This window comes from Panulirus ornatus, chromosome 23 (genome assembly GCF_036320965.1).
Source record: "Panulirus ornatus isolate Po-2019 chromosome 23, ASM3632096v1, whole genome shotgun sequence".
Taxonomy (NCBI): Eukaryota; Metazoa; Arthropoda; class Malacostraca; order Decapoda; family Palinuridae; genus Panulirus; species Panulirus ornatus.
The window spans coordinates 8292501-8310436 of record NC_092246.1 but is presented as its reverse complement, the minus strand read 5'-3'; the positions used below and the strand labels follow the sequence as shown (position 1 = coordinate 8310436).

Here is a 17936-nt window from a genome sequence, read left to right as displayed (position 1 = left end):
GTAATGGATGAAAAAGAGGGGAAAATGAGAGTTAAAATGACTGGGAGATATATAAGAGAAAGTGGCAGAAGGTCAAGAGAAAAGTGCAAGGGATGAAAAAGAGGGAAAATGAGAGTTGGGAGAGAGAGAGTATCATTATACTTAGGTAGAATAAAAAGATGTTTTAGAAGGTGGTAAATAATGTGTGTAAGATGAGAATACATGGTAACATCTGTGAAGGGGGCAAGTGGGGAAGAAATAACAGGTGGTGATGAAGTGAGAAGGAGATGGATTGAGTATTTTGAAGGTTTATTGAATGTGTTTGATGATAGAGTGACAAATATAGGGTGTTTTGGTCAGGTTGGTGTGTGAAGTGATGAGAAGGTCAGGGAGAATGGTTTGGTTAAGAGAGAAGAAGTAGTGAAAGCTTTGCGTAAGATGAAATTAGGCAGGGCAGCAGGTTTGGATGGTATTGCAGTAGGAATTATTAAGAAAGGGGATGACCATGTTGTTGATTGGTTGGTAAGGATATTCAGTGTATGTATGGATCATGGTGAAGTGCCTGAGGATTGGCAGAATGCATGCATAGTGCCATTCTACAAAGGGAAAGGGGATAAAGGTGAATGTTGAAACTATGAAGGTATAAGCTTGTTGAGTATTCCTAGGAAATTATTTGGGAGGGTATTGATTGGGAGGGTGGAGGCATGTACAGAGCATCAGACCTGGGAAGAGCAGTGTGGTTTCAGAAGTGGTATAGGATGTGTGGATTAGGTGCTTCCTTTGAGGAATGTGGGTGAGAAATGCTTAGAAAACAGATGGATTTGTATGCAGCATTTATGGATCTGGAGAAAGCATATGATAGGGTTCATAGAGATGCTTTGTGGAATGCCTTAATCATGTATGGTGTCAGAGGTAAGCCGCTGGAAGCAGTAAAAAGTTTTTACCGAGGATGTAAGGCACGTGTACGAGTAGGAGGAGAGAAGAGTTATTGGTTCCCAGTGAATGTCAGTCTCCGTTTCACATTCCTGATTCAGTCCACAGACTGCACCTCGACCCTGGAATACCACATCATTCCAATTCACTCAGTTCTTTATATGCCTCTCACCCTCCAGCATGTTCTGGCCCTGATCGTTCAAAATCTTTTTCATTCCATCCTTCCACATCCAATTTGGTTTCCTGTTTTTCTTTGTTCCCTCCACCTTTGACACATATATCCTCTTTGTCAACCTTTCCTCACTTATTCTCTCCATATATCCAAACCATTTCAACACACCCTCTTCTGCTCTCTTAACACAGTAAACAGCAGTTATAGTCATGGGTGATTTGAATGCGAAGATGAGTAATGTGGCAGTTGAGGGTACAATTGGTATACTTAAGGTGTTAAGTGTTGTAAATGGAAATGGTGAAGAGCTTGTGGATTTGTGTGCTAAAAAAGGACTGGTGATTGGGAGTATCTGGTTTAAAGAGAGAGATGCCTGAAGTAGAGCAGTCTAAGGAAGTAAAGGTGGAGGAGGTTCAGGTGGAAGTGGATTGCAAAACAGAGGTGCCAGATGAGGAATGGATTGATGTACTGGGTAGTGGAGACCTAAGAAAGAAGGTGGTTAAATGTGGCATAGTTGAGTCACAACCATATAAGGGAAGCACATTTGTGATTCGTGCCACTGGTAAATTAGATGATGGTAAGGAAGTGGACATACATGAGGAGCTAATGTTTACTGTTGGAGATGGTGAGGTAATTCTTGGTTTGGATATGATTGTGCCACTGATGGATAAAGGAGAAATTGCAGATGTTTATATGGCATCCAGATTTGCATATGGAACCAAGGGTCTACCACCAGACATCCTTCCAGAGAGCAGTGTCACCTACAGGGTGGAACTTGTTGATTTTGCACCAGATGTGGATCCTTGTTCTTTACCTATAGCTAAATGTATGGTTATTGGAAAAATAGATTTTCTTTAAAAACTCATAAGAAGTATGATCAAAAGTGATCGCCGAATGGATGCCATCCGGCATGCGAGGAAGCATTTCACAGGACAGGATCCTGCACACTTGCCATCAATACAGCGAGGCATGGCACTTATAGCTTTCCCAGTTACCACAGGTGGGAATCCGTTCAGTGCTGCTCTGTACGGCTGCTTAGTGAGTGAGAGACAGAAGTAGATGTGCGTTGGCAGCCAGACTCACGGCCCCTACCCACCCAGCAGGCGAGCACCAGCCCAGAGAAGGCGTATGAGACGTTGCGAGATGTGTGTGAGACCTCGAACTCGTGTGTTTGATGATTTTAGAACACTGGAACATGAAAAGAACAGAAAAGCGCGTTGAAGCAGACAAGATGAGTGAGATGGCTACTGCTTGTGAATCGCCTCCAAAGAGTGTCCTTAAGTTTGATGATGACTCAGAATTTCCTCCAGTGTAAACAGTGCAGTTAGTAACTCTGGGACTTTCCCATAATTGAGAACATTTCTTCATGTCAGGTTTTGTGGGCTGAGAAGGCAGCTTATATTCAAATTATTGTCGCAAAACTATCTCAATAAATATCATCCAGATCTTTGTGATGAATGTTAAATATTGCAAGTGTAATGAGAGATTTTAACTATGTATAATGTTTCTTGTACATTAGCATATTACTGGGAAGGTGTGCTGAAGATGAAGCAAGATAAAGTTCTGTAATTTCAAGAGAATCAGTCTGTCCTGGTTGTCTTAGTTTTTTGATGCTTAACATTTGGTGAAGTAAGGCACTTACATCATATGTTTTAATTTAATGAGAGTATTTTCCTTATTTTCAGTAATTTAAGAATATTTTTATGGTACACATGAATTGATGTATATGACTGTGTATATATATATATATATATATATATATATAAAGTATGAAAAAAAAAAAATATATATATATATGTGTGTGTGTATATATTTATTTTGCTTTGTCGCTGTCTCCCGCGTTTGCGAGGTAGCGCAAGGAAACAGACGAAAGAAATGGCCCAACCCACCCCCATACACATGTATATACATACACGTCCACACACGCAAATATACATACCTATACATCTCAATGTACACACATATATACACACACAGACACATACATATATACCCATGCACACAATTCACACTGTCTGCCTTTATTCATTCCCATCGCCACACATGGAATACCATCCCCCTCCCCCCTCATGTGTGCGAGGTAGTGCTAGGAAAAGACAACAAAGGCCCCATTCGTTCACACTCAGTCTCTAGCTGTCATGCAATAATGCCCGAAACCTCAGCTCCCTTTCCACATCCAGGCCCCACACAACTTTCCATGGTTTACCCCAGACGCTTCACAAGCCCTGATTCAATCCACTGACAGCACGTCAACCCCGGTATACCACATCGATCCAATTCACTCTATTCCTTGCCTGCCTTTCACCCTCCTGAATGTTCAGGCCCCGATCACTCAAAATCTTTTTCACTCCATCTTTCCACCTCCAATTTGGTCTCCCACTTCTCCTCGTTCCCTCCACCTCCGACACATATATCCTCTTGGTCAATCTTTCCTCACTCATTCTCTCCATGTGCCCAAACCATTTCAAAACACCCTCTTCTGCTCTCTCAACCACGCTCTTTTTATTTCCACACATCTCTCTTACACTTACATTACTTACTCGATCAAACCACCTCACACCACATATTGTCCTCAAACATCTCATTTCCAGCACATCCACCCTCCTGCGCACCACTCTATCCATAGCCCACACCTCACAACCATACAACATTGTTGGAACCACTATTCCTTCAAACAGCCATTTTTGCTTTCCGAGATAATGTTCTCGACTTCCACACATTCTTCAAGGCTCCCAAAATTTCCGCCCCCTCCCCCACCCTATGATTCACCTCCGCTTCCATGGTTCCATCCGCTGCCAGATACACTCCCAGATATCTAAAACACTTTACTTCCTCCAGTTTTTCTCCATTTAAACTTACCTCCCAATTGACTTGACCCTCAACCCTACTGTACCTAATTACCTTGCTCTTATTCACATTTACTCTTAACATTCTTCATTCACACACTTTACCAAACTCAGTCACCAGCTTCTGCAGTTTCTCACATGAATCAGCCACCAGCGCTGTATCATCAGCGAACAACAACTGACTCACTTCCTAAGCTCTCTCATCCCCAACAGACTGCATACTTGCCCCTCTTTCCAAAACTCTTGCATTCACCTCCCTAACAACCCCATCCATAAACAAATTAAACAACCATGGAGACATCAGACACCCCTGCCGCAAAACCACATTCACTGAGAACCAATTACTTTCCTCTCTTCCTACACGTACACATGCCTTACATCCTCGATAAAAACTTTTCACTGCTTCTAACAACTTGCCTTCCACACCATATATTCTTAGTACCTTCCACAGAGCATCTCTATCAACTCTATCATATGCCTTCTCCAGATCCATAAATGCTACATACAAATCCATTTGCTTTTCTAAGTATTTCTCACATACATTCTTCAAAGCAAACACCTGATCCACACATCCTCTACCACTTCTGAAACCACACTGCTCTTCCCCAATCTGATGCTCTGTACATGCCTTCACCCTCTCAATCAATACCCTCCCATATAATTTACCAGGAATACTCAACAAACTTATACCTCTGTAATTTGAGCACTCACTCTTATCCCCTTTGCCTTTGTACAATGGCACTATGCAAGCATTCTGCCAATCCTCAGGCACTTCACCATGAATCATACATACATTAAATAACCTTACCAACGAGTCAACAATACAGTCCCCCACTTTTTTAATAAATTCCACTGCATTACCATCCAAACCTGCTGCCTTGCCGGCTTTCATCTTCCGCAAAGCTTTTACTACCTCTTCTCTGTTTACCAAATCATTTTCCCTAACCCTCTCACTTTGCACACCACCTCGACCAAAACACCCTATATCTGCCACTCTTATCATCAAACACATTCAATAAACCTTCAAAATACTCACTCCATCTCCTTCTCACATCACCACTACTTGTTATCACCTCCCCATTAGCCTCCTTCACTGAAGTTCCCATTTTCTCCCCTGTCTTACGCACTTTATTTACCTCCTTCCAGAACATCTTTTTATTCTCTCTAAAATTTAATGATACTCTCTCACCCCAACTCTCATTTGCCCTCTTTTTCACCTCTTGCACCTTTCTCTTGACCTTCTGTCTCTTTCTTTTATACATCTCCCACTCATTTGCATTTTTTCCCTGCAAAAATTGTCCAAATGCCTCTCTCTTCTCTTTCACTAATAACGTTACTTCTTCATGCCACCACTCACTACCCTTTCTAATCAACCCATCTCCCACGCTTCTCATGCCACAAGCATCTTTTGCGCAAGCCATCACTGCTTCTCTAAATACATCCCATTCCTCCCCCACTCCCCTTACCTCCTTTGTTCTCACCTTTTTCCATTCTGTACTCAGTCTCTCCTGGTACTTCCTCACACAAGTCTCCTTCCCAAGCTCACTTACTCTCACCACCCTCTTCCCCCCAAAATTCTCTCTTCTTTTCTGAAAACCCCTACAAATCTTCACCTTCGCCTCCCAAAAGATAATGATCAGACATCCCTCCAGTTGCACCTCTCAGCACATTAACATCCAAAAGTCTCTCTTTCGCGCACCTGTCAATTAACACGTAATCCAATAACGCTTTCTGGCCATCTCTCCTACTTACATACGTATACTTATGTATATCTCGCTTTTTAAACGAGGTATTCCCAATCACCAGTCCATTTTCAGCACATAAATCTACAAGCTCTTCACCATTTCCATTTACAACACTGAACACCCCATGTATACCAATTATTCCCTCAACTGCCACATTACTCACCTTTGCATTCAAATCACCCATCACTATAACCCGGGGAGAAAGAATACGCATTCCTCACGTGTCGTAGAAGGCGACTAGAGGGGACGGGAGCGGGGGGCCAGAAATCCTCCCCTCCTTGTATTTTAACTTTCTAAAAGGGGAAACAGAAGAAGGAGTCACACGGGGAGTGCTCGTCCTCCTCGGGGGCTCAGATTGGGGTGTCTGAATGTGTGTGGATGTAACCAAGATGTGAAAAAAGGAGAGATAGGTAGTATGTTTGAGGAAAGGAACCTGGATGTTTTGGCTCTGAGTAAAACGAAGCTCAAGGGTAAAGGGGAAGAGTGGTTTGGGAATGTCTTGGGAGTAAAGTCAGGGGTTAGTGAGAGGACAAGAGCAAGGGAAGGAGTAGCACTACTCCTGAAACAGAAGTTGTGGGAGTATGTGATAGAATGTAAGAAAGTCAATTCTAGATTAATATGGGTAAAGCTGAAAGTTGATGGAGAGAGATGGGTGATTATTGGTGCATATGCACCGGGGCATGAGAAGAAAGATCATGAGAGGCAAGTGTTTTGGGAGCTGCTGAATGAATGTGTTAGTGGTTTTGATGCACAAGACCGGGTTATAGTGATGGGTGATTTGAATGCAAAGGTGAGTAATGTGGCAGTTGAGTGAATAATTGGTATACATGGAGTGTTCAGTGTTGGAAATGGTGAAGAGCTTGTAGATTTATGTGCTGAAAAAGGACTGGTGATTGGGAATATATATATATATATATATATCCCTGGGGATAGGGGAGAAAGAATACTTCCCACGTATTCCCTGCGTGTCGTAGAAGGCGACTAAAAAGGGAAGGGAGCGGGGGCTGGAAATCCTCCCCTCTCGTTTTTTTTTTAATTTTCCAAAAGAAGGAACAGAGAAGGGGGCCAGGTGAGGAAGGCCTTTGAGGGAATATCCTCACCTGACCCCCTTCCCACGTATTCCCTGCGTGTCGTAGAAGGCAACTAAAACGGGAGGGAGCGGGGGACTGGAAATCCTCCCCTCTCGTTTTTTTTTTTAATTTTCCAAAAGAAGGAACAGAGGGGGCCAGGTGAGGATATTCCAAAAAAGGCCCAGTCCTCTGTTCTTAACGCTACCTCACTAACGCGGGAAATGGCGAATAGTTTAAAAGAAAGAAAAAAAAAATATATATATATATATATCCCTGGGGATAGGGGAGAAAGAATACTTCCCACGTATTCCCTGCGTGTCGTAGGAGGCGACTAAAAGGGAAGGGAGCGGGGGGCTGGAAATCCTCCCCTCTCTCTTTTTTTTTTTTTTTTTTTTTTTTTTCCCAAAAGAAGGAACAGAGAAGGGGCCAGTTGAGGATATTCCCTTAAAGGTCCAGTCCTGTTTTTTTTTTTCTTTCTTTTTTTAAAGGACGGAACAGAGAAGGGGGCCGGGTGAGGATGTTTCCTCAGAGGCCTAGTTCTCTGTTCTTAATGCTACCTCTCTGAGGCGGGAAATGGCGAATAGTATGAAAAAAAAAATGGAATGTATTTAGGGAAGCAGTGATGGCTTGCGCAAAAGATGCTTGTGGCATGAGAAGCGTGGGAGATGGGTTGATTAGAAAGGGTAGTGAGTGGTGGCATGAAGAAGTAAGATTATTAGTGAAAGAGAAGAGAGAGGCATTTGGACAATTTTTGCAGGGAAAAAATGCAAATAAGTGGGAGATGTATAAAAGAAAGAGGCAGGAGGTCAAGAGAAAGGTGCAAAAGGTGAAAAAGAGGGCAAATGAGAGTTGGGGTGAGAGAGTATCATTAAATTTTAGAGAGAATAAAAAGATGTTCTGGAAGGAGGTAAATAAAGTGCGTAAGACAAGGGAGCAAATGGGAACTTCAGTGAAGGGGGCTAATGGGGAGGTGATAACAAGTAGTGGTGATGTGAGAAGGAGATGGAGTGAGCATTTTGAAGGTTGAATGTGTTTGATGATAGAGTGGCAGATATAGGGTGTTTTGGTCAAGGTGGTGTGCAAAGTGAGGGGGTTAGGGAAAATGATTTGGTAAACAGAGAAGAGGTAGTAAAAGCTTTGCGGAAGATGAAAGCCGGCAAGGCAGCAGGTTTGGATGGTATTGCAGTGGAATTTATTAAAAAAGGGGGTGACTGTATTGTTGACTGGTTGGTAAGGTTATTTGATGTATGTATGATTCATGGTGAGGTGCCTGAGGATTGGCGGAATGCTTGCATAGTGCCATTGTACAAAGGCAAAGGGGATAAGAGTGAGTGCTCAGATTACAGAGGTATAAGTTTGTTGAGTATTCCTGGTAAATTATATGGGAGGGTATTGATTGAGAGGGTGAAGGCATGTACAGAGCATCAGATTGGGGAAGAGCAGTGTGGTTTCAGAAGTGGTAGAGGATGTGTGGATCAGGTGTTTGCTTTGAAGAATGTATGTGAGAAATACTTAGAAAAGCAAATGGATTTGTATGTAGCATTTATAGATCTGGAGAAGGCATATGATAGAGATGCTCTGTGGAATGTACTAAGAATATATGGTGTGGGAGGCAAGTTGTTAGAAGCAGTGAAAAGTTTCTATCGAGGATGTAAGGCATGTGTACGTGTAGGAAGAGAGGAAAGTGATTGGTTCTCAGTGAATGTAGGTTTGCGGCAGGGGTGTGTGATGTCTCCATGGTTGTTTAATTTGTTTATGGATGGGGTTGTTAGGGAGGTGAATGCAAGAGTTTTGGAAAGAGGGGCAAGTATGCAGTCTGTTGTGGATGAGAGAGCTTGGGAAGTGAGTCAGTTGTTGTTCGCTGATGATACAGCGCTGGTGGCTGATTCATGTGAGAAACAGCAGAAGCTGGTGACTGAGTTTGGTAAAGTGTGTGAAAGAAGAAAGTTAAGAGTAAATGTGAATAAGAGCAAAGTTATTAGCTACAGTAGGGTTGAGGGTCAAGTCAATTGGGAGGTAAGTTTGAATGGAGAAAAACTGGAGGAAGTAAAGTGTTTTAGATATCTGGGAGTGGATCTGGCAGCGGATGGAACCATGGAAGCGGAAGTGAATCATAGGGTGGGGGAGGGGGCGAAAGTCCTAGGAGCCATGAAGAATGTTTGGAAGTCGAGAACATTATCTCGGAAAGCAAAAATGGGTATGTTTGAAGGAAAAGTGGTTCCAACAATGTTGTATGGTTGCGAGGCGTGGGCTATGGATAGAGTTGTGCGCAGGAGCGTGGATGTGCTGGAAATGAGATGTTTGAGGACAATGTGTGGTGTGAGGTGGTTTGATCGAGTAAGTAATGTAAGGGTAAGAAAGATGTGTGGAAATAAAAAGAACGTGGTTGAGAGAGCAGCAGAGGGTGTTTTGAAATGGTTTGGTCACATGGAGAGAATGAGTGAGGAAAGTTTGACCAAGATGATATATGTGTCGGAGATGGAGGGAACGAGGAGAAGTGGGAGACCAAATTGGAGGTGGAAAGATGGAGTGAAAAAGATTTTGAGTGATCGGGGACTAAACATGCAGGAGGGTGAAAGGCGGGCAAGGAATAGAGCGAATTGGATCAATGTGGTATAACGGGTTCAACGTGTTGTCAATGGATTGAATCAGGGCATGTGAAGCGTCTGGTTGTTGAAAGGGAGCTGTGGTTTCGGGCATTATTACATGACAGCTAGAGACTGAGTATGAACGAATGGGGCCTTTGTTGTCTTTTCCTAGCGCTACCTTGCACACATGATGGGGGAGGGGGATGTTATTCCATGTGTGGCGAGGTGGCGATGGGAATAAATAAAGGCAGACAGTACAAATTATGTACATGTGTATATATGTATATGTCTGTGTGTATATATATGTGTACATTGAGATGTATAGGTATGTATGTTTGCGTGTGTGGACGTGTATGTATATACATGTGTATGGGAGTGGGTTGGGTCATTTCTTTCGTCTGTTTCCTTGCGCTACCTCGCAAACGCGGGAGACAGCGACAAAGCAAAATAAATAAATAAATAGATAAATATTTCTTTTTTATAATACTTTGTTGCTGTCTCCCGCATTAGCAAAGTAGCGCAAGGAAACAGACGAAAGATTGGCCAACATACCCACATACACATGTACATACATAAATGCCCAAACACACACACATATACATACCTATACATTTCATCGTATACATACATATACATACACAGACATATACATATATACACATGTACATAATTCATACTTGCTGCCTTCATCCATTCCCATCATCACCCCACAACACATGAAATGGTACCCTACTCCCCCCACATGCGTGCAAGGCAGCGCTTGGAAAAGACAACAGAAGCCACATTCGTTTGCACTCAGTCTCTAGCTGTCATGTAATACACTGAAACCACAGCTCCCTTTCCACATCCAGGCCCCACAAAACTTTCCATGGTTTAACCCAGACACTTCACATGCACTAGTTCAATCCATTGACAGCACATCAACCCTGTAAACCACATCATTCTGATTCCTTGCATGCCTTTCACCCTCCTGTATGTTCAGGCCCTGATCACTCAAAATCTTTTTCACTCCATCCTTCCACCTCCAATTTGGTCTCCCACTTCCCCTCGTTCCCTCCACCTCTGACACATATATCCTCTTGGTCAATCTTTCCTCACTCATTCTCTCCATGTGACCAAATCATTTCAATACACCTTTTGCTCTCTCAACCACTCTTTTTATTACCACACATCTCTCTTACCCTTTCTTTACTTACTCGATCAAACCACCTCACACCACATATTGTCCTCAAACATCTCATTTCCAATATATCCACCCCTCTTCCACACAACCCTATGTATAGCCCAAGCCTCGCAACCATATAATGTTGTTGGAACCACTATTCCTTCAAACATACCCATTTTTGCTCTCTGAGATAACATTCCCGCCTTCCACACATTCTTCAATGCTCCCAGGACCTTCACCCCCTCCCCCACCCTGTGACTCACTTCTGCTTCCATGGTTCCATCCACTGCCAAATCCACTCATAGATATCTAAAACACTTCATTTCCTCCAGTTTTTCTCCATTCAAACTTACCTCCCAGTTGACTTGTCCCTCAACCCTACTGAACCTAATAACCTTGCTCTTATTCACATTTACTCTAGCTTCTGCAGTTTCTCACCCGAATAAGCCAACAGTGCTGTATCACCAGCGAACAACAGCTATCTCACTTCCCAAGCCCTCTCATTCACAACAGACTGCATACTTGCCCCTCTCTCCAAAACTCTTGCTCTCACCTCCTTAACAACCCATCCATAAACAAATCAAACAACCAAGGAGACATCATGCACCCCTGCCGCAAAGTGAAATTCACTGAGAACTAATCACTTTCCTCTCTTCCTACTCATACACATGCCTTACATCCTTGATAAAAACTTTTCACTGCTTCTAGCAACTTACCTCCCATTCCATATACTCTTAATACCTTCCACAGAGCATCTCTATCAACTCTATCATATGCCTTCTCCACATCCATAAATGCCATAAATTCCCTAAATGCCATAAATTTCCTAAGTATTTCTCACTTACATTCTTCAAAGCAAACACCTGATCCACACATCCTCTGCCACTTCTGAAACCACACTGCTCATCCCCAGTCTGATGCTCTGTACATGCCTTCACCCTACCTTATAATATCCCAGGAATACTAAAAAAAAACTTGTACCTCTGTTACTTGTTTACGTGTTAATTGATAGGCGCGTGAAAGAGAAACTTTTGGATGTAATGTGCTGAGAGGGGCAACTGGAGGGATGTCTGATCATTATCTTATGGAGGGAAAGGTGAAGATTTGTAGAGGTTTTCAGAAAAGAAGAGAAAATGTTGGCGTGAAGAGAGTAAGTGAGCTTGGAAAGGAGACGTGTGAAGAAGTACCAGGAGAGATTGAGTGTAGAATGGAAAAAGGTGTGAGCAAATGATGCAAGGGGAGTGGAGGAGGAATGGGATGTATTTAGGAAAGCAGTGATGGCTTGCACAAAAGATGTCTGTGGCATCAGAAAGGGTAGTGAGTGGTGGGATGAAGAAGTAAGATTGTTAGTGATAGAGAAGAGAGAGGCATTTGGAAGATTTTTGAAGGGAAATAGTGCAAATGACTGGGAAACGTATAAAAGAAACAGGCAGGAGGTCAAGAGAAAGGTGCAGGAGGTAAAAAAAAAAAAAGGGCAAATGAGAGTTAGGGTGAGATATCATTAAATTTTAGGGAGAATAAGATGTTTTGGGATAAGGTATATAAAGTGTGTAAGACAAGAGAACAAATGGGAACATTGTTGAAGGGGGCTAATGGGGAGGTAATAACAGGTAGTGGTGATGTTAGAAGGAGATGGAGTGAGTATTTTGAAGGTTTGTTGAATGCGTTTGATGACAGAGTGGCAGATACAGGGCATTTTGGTCGAAGTGTTGTATGAAGTGAGAGGGTCAGGGAGAATGATTTGGTAAACAGAGAAGAGATATTGAAAGCTTTGCGGAAGATGAAAGCCGGCAAGGCAGTGGGTTTGTATGGTATTGCAGTGGAATTTATTAAAAGAAAGGGGGTTGACTGTGTTGTCGACTGGTTGGTGAGGATATTCAACATATGTATGGTTCATGGTGAAGTGCCTGAGGATTGGCGGAATGCATGCATAGTGCCATAGTACAAAGGCAAAAGGGATAAAGGTGAGTGTTGAGACATACACACATATACATATCAATATACATATACATACACATATGCAGACATTTCATACATACACATATACATATCTGTACTTGCTTGCCTTCATCTATTTCTGTTGCTACCCAGCCCCACAAGAAAACAGCATTGCTATCCCCTGCTTCAGCAAGGTAGTGCCAGAAATACAGACAGAAAGGCCCCATTCATTCACAGTCAGTCTCTAGTTGTCATGTGTATGTACCAAAACCACAGCTCCCTTTTCATATCCAGGCCCCACAAAACTTTCATGGTTTACCCCAGATGCTTCACATGCACTGGTTTAATCCATTGGCAGCACGTCAACCCTGTATACCACACCATTCCAATTCACTCTATTCCTTGCATGCCTCTCACCCTCCTGTATGTTCAGACCCTGAATGCTCAAAATCTTTTTCACTCAATCCTTCCACCTACAACTTGGTCTCCCACATTTCCTTGTTCCCTCCACCTCTGATGTATATATCCTCTTTGTCATTCTTTCCTCACTCACTCTCTCCATATGTCCAAACCATTTCAACGCACCCTCTTCTGCTCGCTCAACCATACTCTTTTCATTTCCACACATGTCTCTTACACTTACATTAATTTGTCGATCAAACCACCTCACACCACATATTGTCCTCAAACATTTCATTTCCAACACATCCACCCTCCTCCATACAACCCTATCTATTGCCCATGCCTCGCACCCATATAACATTGTGGGAACTACTATATCTTCAAACATACCCATTTTTGCTCTACAAGGTAACATTCTCTCCTTCCACACATTCTTCATTGCTCCCAGAACCCTTATCCCCTCCCCCACCCTGTGACTCACTTCCGCTTCCAAGCTTTCATCCGCTGCTAAGTCCACTCCCAGATATCTAAAACACTTCACTTCCTCTAGTTTTTCTCCATTAAACCTTACATTCTAATTAACTTGTGCCTCAACCCTACTAAGCCTAATGACTGTGCTCTTTTATTACTATGCTTTGTCGCTGTCTCCCACATTAGCAAGGAAGTGCAAGGAAACATGAAAGAATGGCCCAACCCACCCACATACACATGTATATACGTACATGACCACACACGCACATATACATACCTATACATTTCAATGTATACATACACAGACAAATACATATATACACATGTACATATTCATCCTTGCTGCTCTCAGCCATTCCCGTCGTCACCCCACCACACATGAAATGGCTCCCCCCCTCCCCCCGCACGCGTGCAAGGTAGCACTAGGAAAAGACAACAGAGGCCACATTCATTCACACTCAGTCTCTAGCTGCCATGTGTAATGCACCGAAACCACAGCTCCCTTTCCAAATCTAGGCCCCTTAAAACTTTCCATGGTTTACCCCAGACGCTTCACATGCCCTGGTTCAATCCATTGACAGCACGTCGACCCCGGTAAACCACATCGTTCCAATTTACTCTATTCCTTGCACGCCTTTCACCCTCCTGCATGTTCAGGCCCCAGTCACTCAAAATCTTTTTCACTCCATCTTTCCACCTCCAATTAGGTCTCCCACTTCTCCTCGTTCCCTCCACCTGACACATATATCCTCTTTGTCAATCTTTCCTCACTCATTCTCTCTATGTGAATAAACTATTTCAAAACACCCTCCTCTGCTTTCTCAACCACACTCTTTTTACTACCACACATTTCTCTTACCCTATTATTACTTACTCGATCAAACCACCTCACACCACATAGTCCTCAAACATCTTATTTCCAGCACATCCACCCTCCTCCACACAACTCTATCTATAGCTCACACCTCGCAACCATATATCATTGTTGGAACCACTATTCCATCAAACATACCCATTTTTGCTTTCCAAGATAATGTTTTCGACTTCCACACATTTTTCAACGCTCCCACAACTTCCACCCCCTCCCCCACCCTGTGATTCACTTCTGCTTCCATGGTTCCATCCATAGCCAAATCCACTTCCAGATATCTAAAACACTTCACTTCCTCCAGTTTTTCTCCATTCAAACTTACCTCCCAATTGACTTGTCCGGTAACCTTACTGTACCTAATAACCTTGCTCTTATTCACATTTACTCTCAGCTTTCTTCTTTCACACACTTTACCAAACTCAGTCACCAGCTTCTACAGTTTCTCACCCGAATCAGCCACCAGTACTGTACCATCAGCAAACAACAACTGACTCACTTCCCAAGCTCTCTCATCCATAACAGACTGCATACTTGCCTCTCTTTCCAAAACTCTTGCATTCACCTCCCTTACAACCCCATCCATAAACAAATTAAACAACCATGGAGACATCACACACCCCTGCCGCAAACCTACATTCACTGAGAACCAATCACTTTCCTCTCTTCCTACTCATACACATGCCTTACGTCCTTGTTAAAAACTTTTCACTGCTTCTAACAACTTACCTCCCACACCTTATATTCTTAATACCTTCCACAGAGCATCTCTTATCAATTCTGTCATATGCCTTCTCCAGATCCATAAATGCTACATATAAATCCATCTGCTTTTCTAAGTATTTCTCACATACATTCTTCAAAGCAAACACCTGATTCACACATCCTCTACCTTTTCTGAAACCACACTGCTCTTCCCCAATCTGATGCTCTGTACATGCCTTCACCCTCTCGATCAATACCCTCCCATATAATTTACCAGGAATACTCAACAAACTTATACCTCTGTAATTTGAGCACTCACTTTTATATCCTTTGCCTTTGTACATTGGCACTATACAAGCATTCCACCAATCCTCAGGCACCTCACCATGAGTCATACATACATCAAATAACCTTACCAACCAGTGAACAATACTGTCACCCCCTTTTTTTTAATAAATTCCACTACAACACCATCCAAACCCACTGCCTTGCCAGCTTTCATCTTCTGCAAAGCTTTTACTACCTCTTCTCTGTTTACCAAATCATTCTCCCTAACCCTCTCACTTTGCACACCACCTCGACCAAAACACCCTATATCTGCCACTCAATCATCAAACACATTCAACAACCCTTCAAAATACTCACTCCATCTCCTTCTCACATCACCACTACTTGTTATCACCTCCCCATTAGCCCCCTTCAATGATGCCCTCATTTGTTCCCTTGTCTTATGCACTTTATTTACCTCCTTCCAAAACATCTTTTTATTCTCCGTAGAATTTGATGATACTCTCTCACCCCAACTCTTATATGGCCATACGTGCATATATACATACATACACATTTTAATGTATACATACATAGACATGTACATTTATACACACGTACATATTCATTCTTGCTGCTTTCATCCATTCCCATCACCACCCCGCCACACATGAAATAGCCTCACCTCTTCTTCCTCCTCCTCCAGTGAAATGGTGCCAGGAAGAGACAAAAAAGCTACATTCGTTCACACTCATTCTCTAGCTGTCATGTGCAATGCACCAAAACCACAGCTCCCTTTCCACATCCAGGCCCCATAGGCCTTTCCGTGGTTTACCCGAGATGCTTCACATGTCCTGGTTCAGTCCATTGAAAGTACGTCAACCCCAGTATACCACATCATTCCAATTCACTCTATTCCTTGCGTGCCTTTCACCATCTTGTATGTTCAGGCCCCGATCACTCAAAATCTTTTTCACTCCATCCTCCGACCTCCAATTTGGTCTCCCACTTCTCCATCTTCCCTCCACCTCTGACACATATATCCTCTTTGTCAATTTTCCCCACTCATTCTCTTCATGTGCCCAAACCATTTCAACGCACCCTCTTCTGCTCTCTCAACCATGCTCGTTTTATTACCACTTATCTCTCTTTCCCTTCATTTCTTACTCGATCAGACCAGCTCACACCACATATTGTCCTCAAACATTTCATTTCCAACACATTCATGCCTTGCAACCATATAACATTGTTGGAACCACATTTTTGCTTTCGAGATAACGTCCTCGCCATACACACATTTTTCAACGCTCCCAGAACCTTCGCCCCCTTCCCCACCCTGTGACTCACTTCCACTTCCATGGTTCCATCCACTGCTAAGTCTGCTCCCAGATATCTAAAACACTTCATTTCCTCCAGTTTTTCTCCATTCAAACTTACCTCCTAATTAACTTGTCCCTTAACCTTACTGAACCTAATGACCTTGCTCCTATTCACATTTACTCTCAAATTTCTTCATTCATCCACTTTACCAAACTTAGTCACCAACTTCTGCAGTTCTTCACCTGAATCAGCCACCAGCGTTGTATCATCAGCGAACAATAACCAACTCATTTCCCAAGCCCTCTCTTCCATGATAGACTGCATACATGCTCCTCTCTACAAAACTCTTGCATTCACCTCCCTAACTACCCAATCTATAAACAAATTAAACAGCCATAGAGACATCATGCACCCCTGCTGCAAACTGACATTCAATGGGAGCCAATCACTTTCCTCTTCCTATTCATACACATGCCTTACATCCTTGGTAAAAATTTCTCACTGCCTCTAGCAACTTACCTCCCAAACCATATACTCTTAAAACCTTCCACACAGCATCTCTATTAACGCTATCATATGCCTTCTTCAGATCCATAAATGCTACATACAAATCCATCTGTTTTTCTAAGTATTTCTCAAATACATTCTTCTGAGGAAAACCTGATGCACACCTCCTCTACAACTTCTGAAACCGCACTGCTCTTCCCCAGTCTGATGCTCTGTACATACCTTCACCCTTTCAATCAATACCCTCCCATATAATTTACCTGGAATACTCAACAAACTTGAGCCTTTGTAGTTTGAACACTCACCCCTTATCCCCTTTGCCTTTGTTCAATGGCACTATGCATGCATTCTGCCAATCCTCAGGCACTTTACCATGATCCATACATACATTGAATATCCTTACCAACGAATCAACAATGCAGTCACCCCCTTTTTTTAATAAATTCTACTGCAGTATCATACAAACCCTCCCCCTTTCCGGCTTTAATCTTCCGCATAGCTTCCACTACCTCTTCTCTGTTTATGAGACCATTTTTCCTGACCCTCTCACTTTGCACACCACCCTGACCAAAACACCCTATATCTGCCACTCTATTATCAAACACATTCAACAAACCTTTAGGGTGAAACATGGAAATTTTACTTTGTCTGTGGGGCCAAATGCTTGAGAAGACTTCCATATTTACTAACAAATATAATGGTAGTTCCAATATTCATCGTAGAATTAGATGGGATTTGAAATTTTCAACCTTCATTTTGCCTCGGCTTTAAAAGATGACTGTTTAATATCCTTTTTCTTTTTTCAGATCCTTGAGGAAGAAGATTAACCTATATAAATAAACTGAATACTTCTTTTATTAGGCCTTTACCTTAAATACCGTGCTTTGCAAGCACTGGGCAACAACAACTGGTATTTCCTTGTACTTTATTTTCTAACAAGCAATGGAACTTGCACATTTGACT

At 42.6% G+C, this 17936-nt stretch overlaps 1 protein-coding gene across 3 annotated transcripts in view; it reads left to right on the top strand.

Annotated features, from left to right (window-relative positions):
- Positions 1–17936, top strand: part of LOC139756783 (uncharacterized) — a 160153-nt gene that overhangs the window by 96242 nt on the left and 45975 nt on the right. Inside the window, exon 10 of one of the 3 annotated variants that reach the window (XM_071676568.1) lies at positions 17780–17936. This exon is cut by the window's right edge and continues 1492 nt beyond it. The exons of the other annotated variants lie outside the window; for them this stretch is intronic. Coding sequence (XP_071532669.1) covers positions 17780–17800 — 21 coding nt within the window. The 3' untranslated portion in view covers positions 17801–17936. The remainder of the gene's footprint in view (positions 1–17779) is intronic. 3 annotated transcript variants of the gene reach the window in all.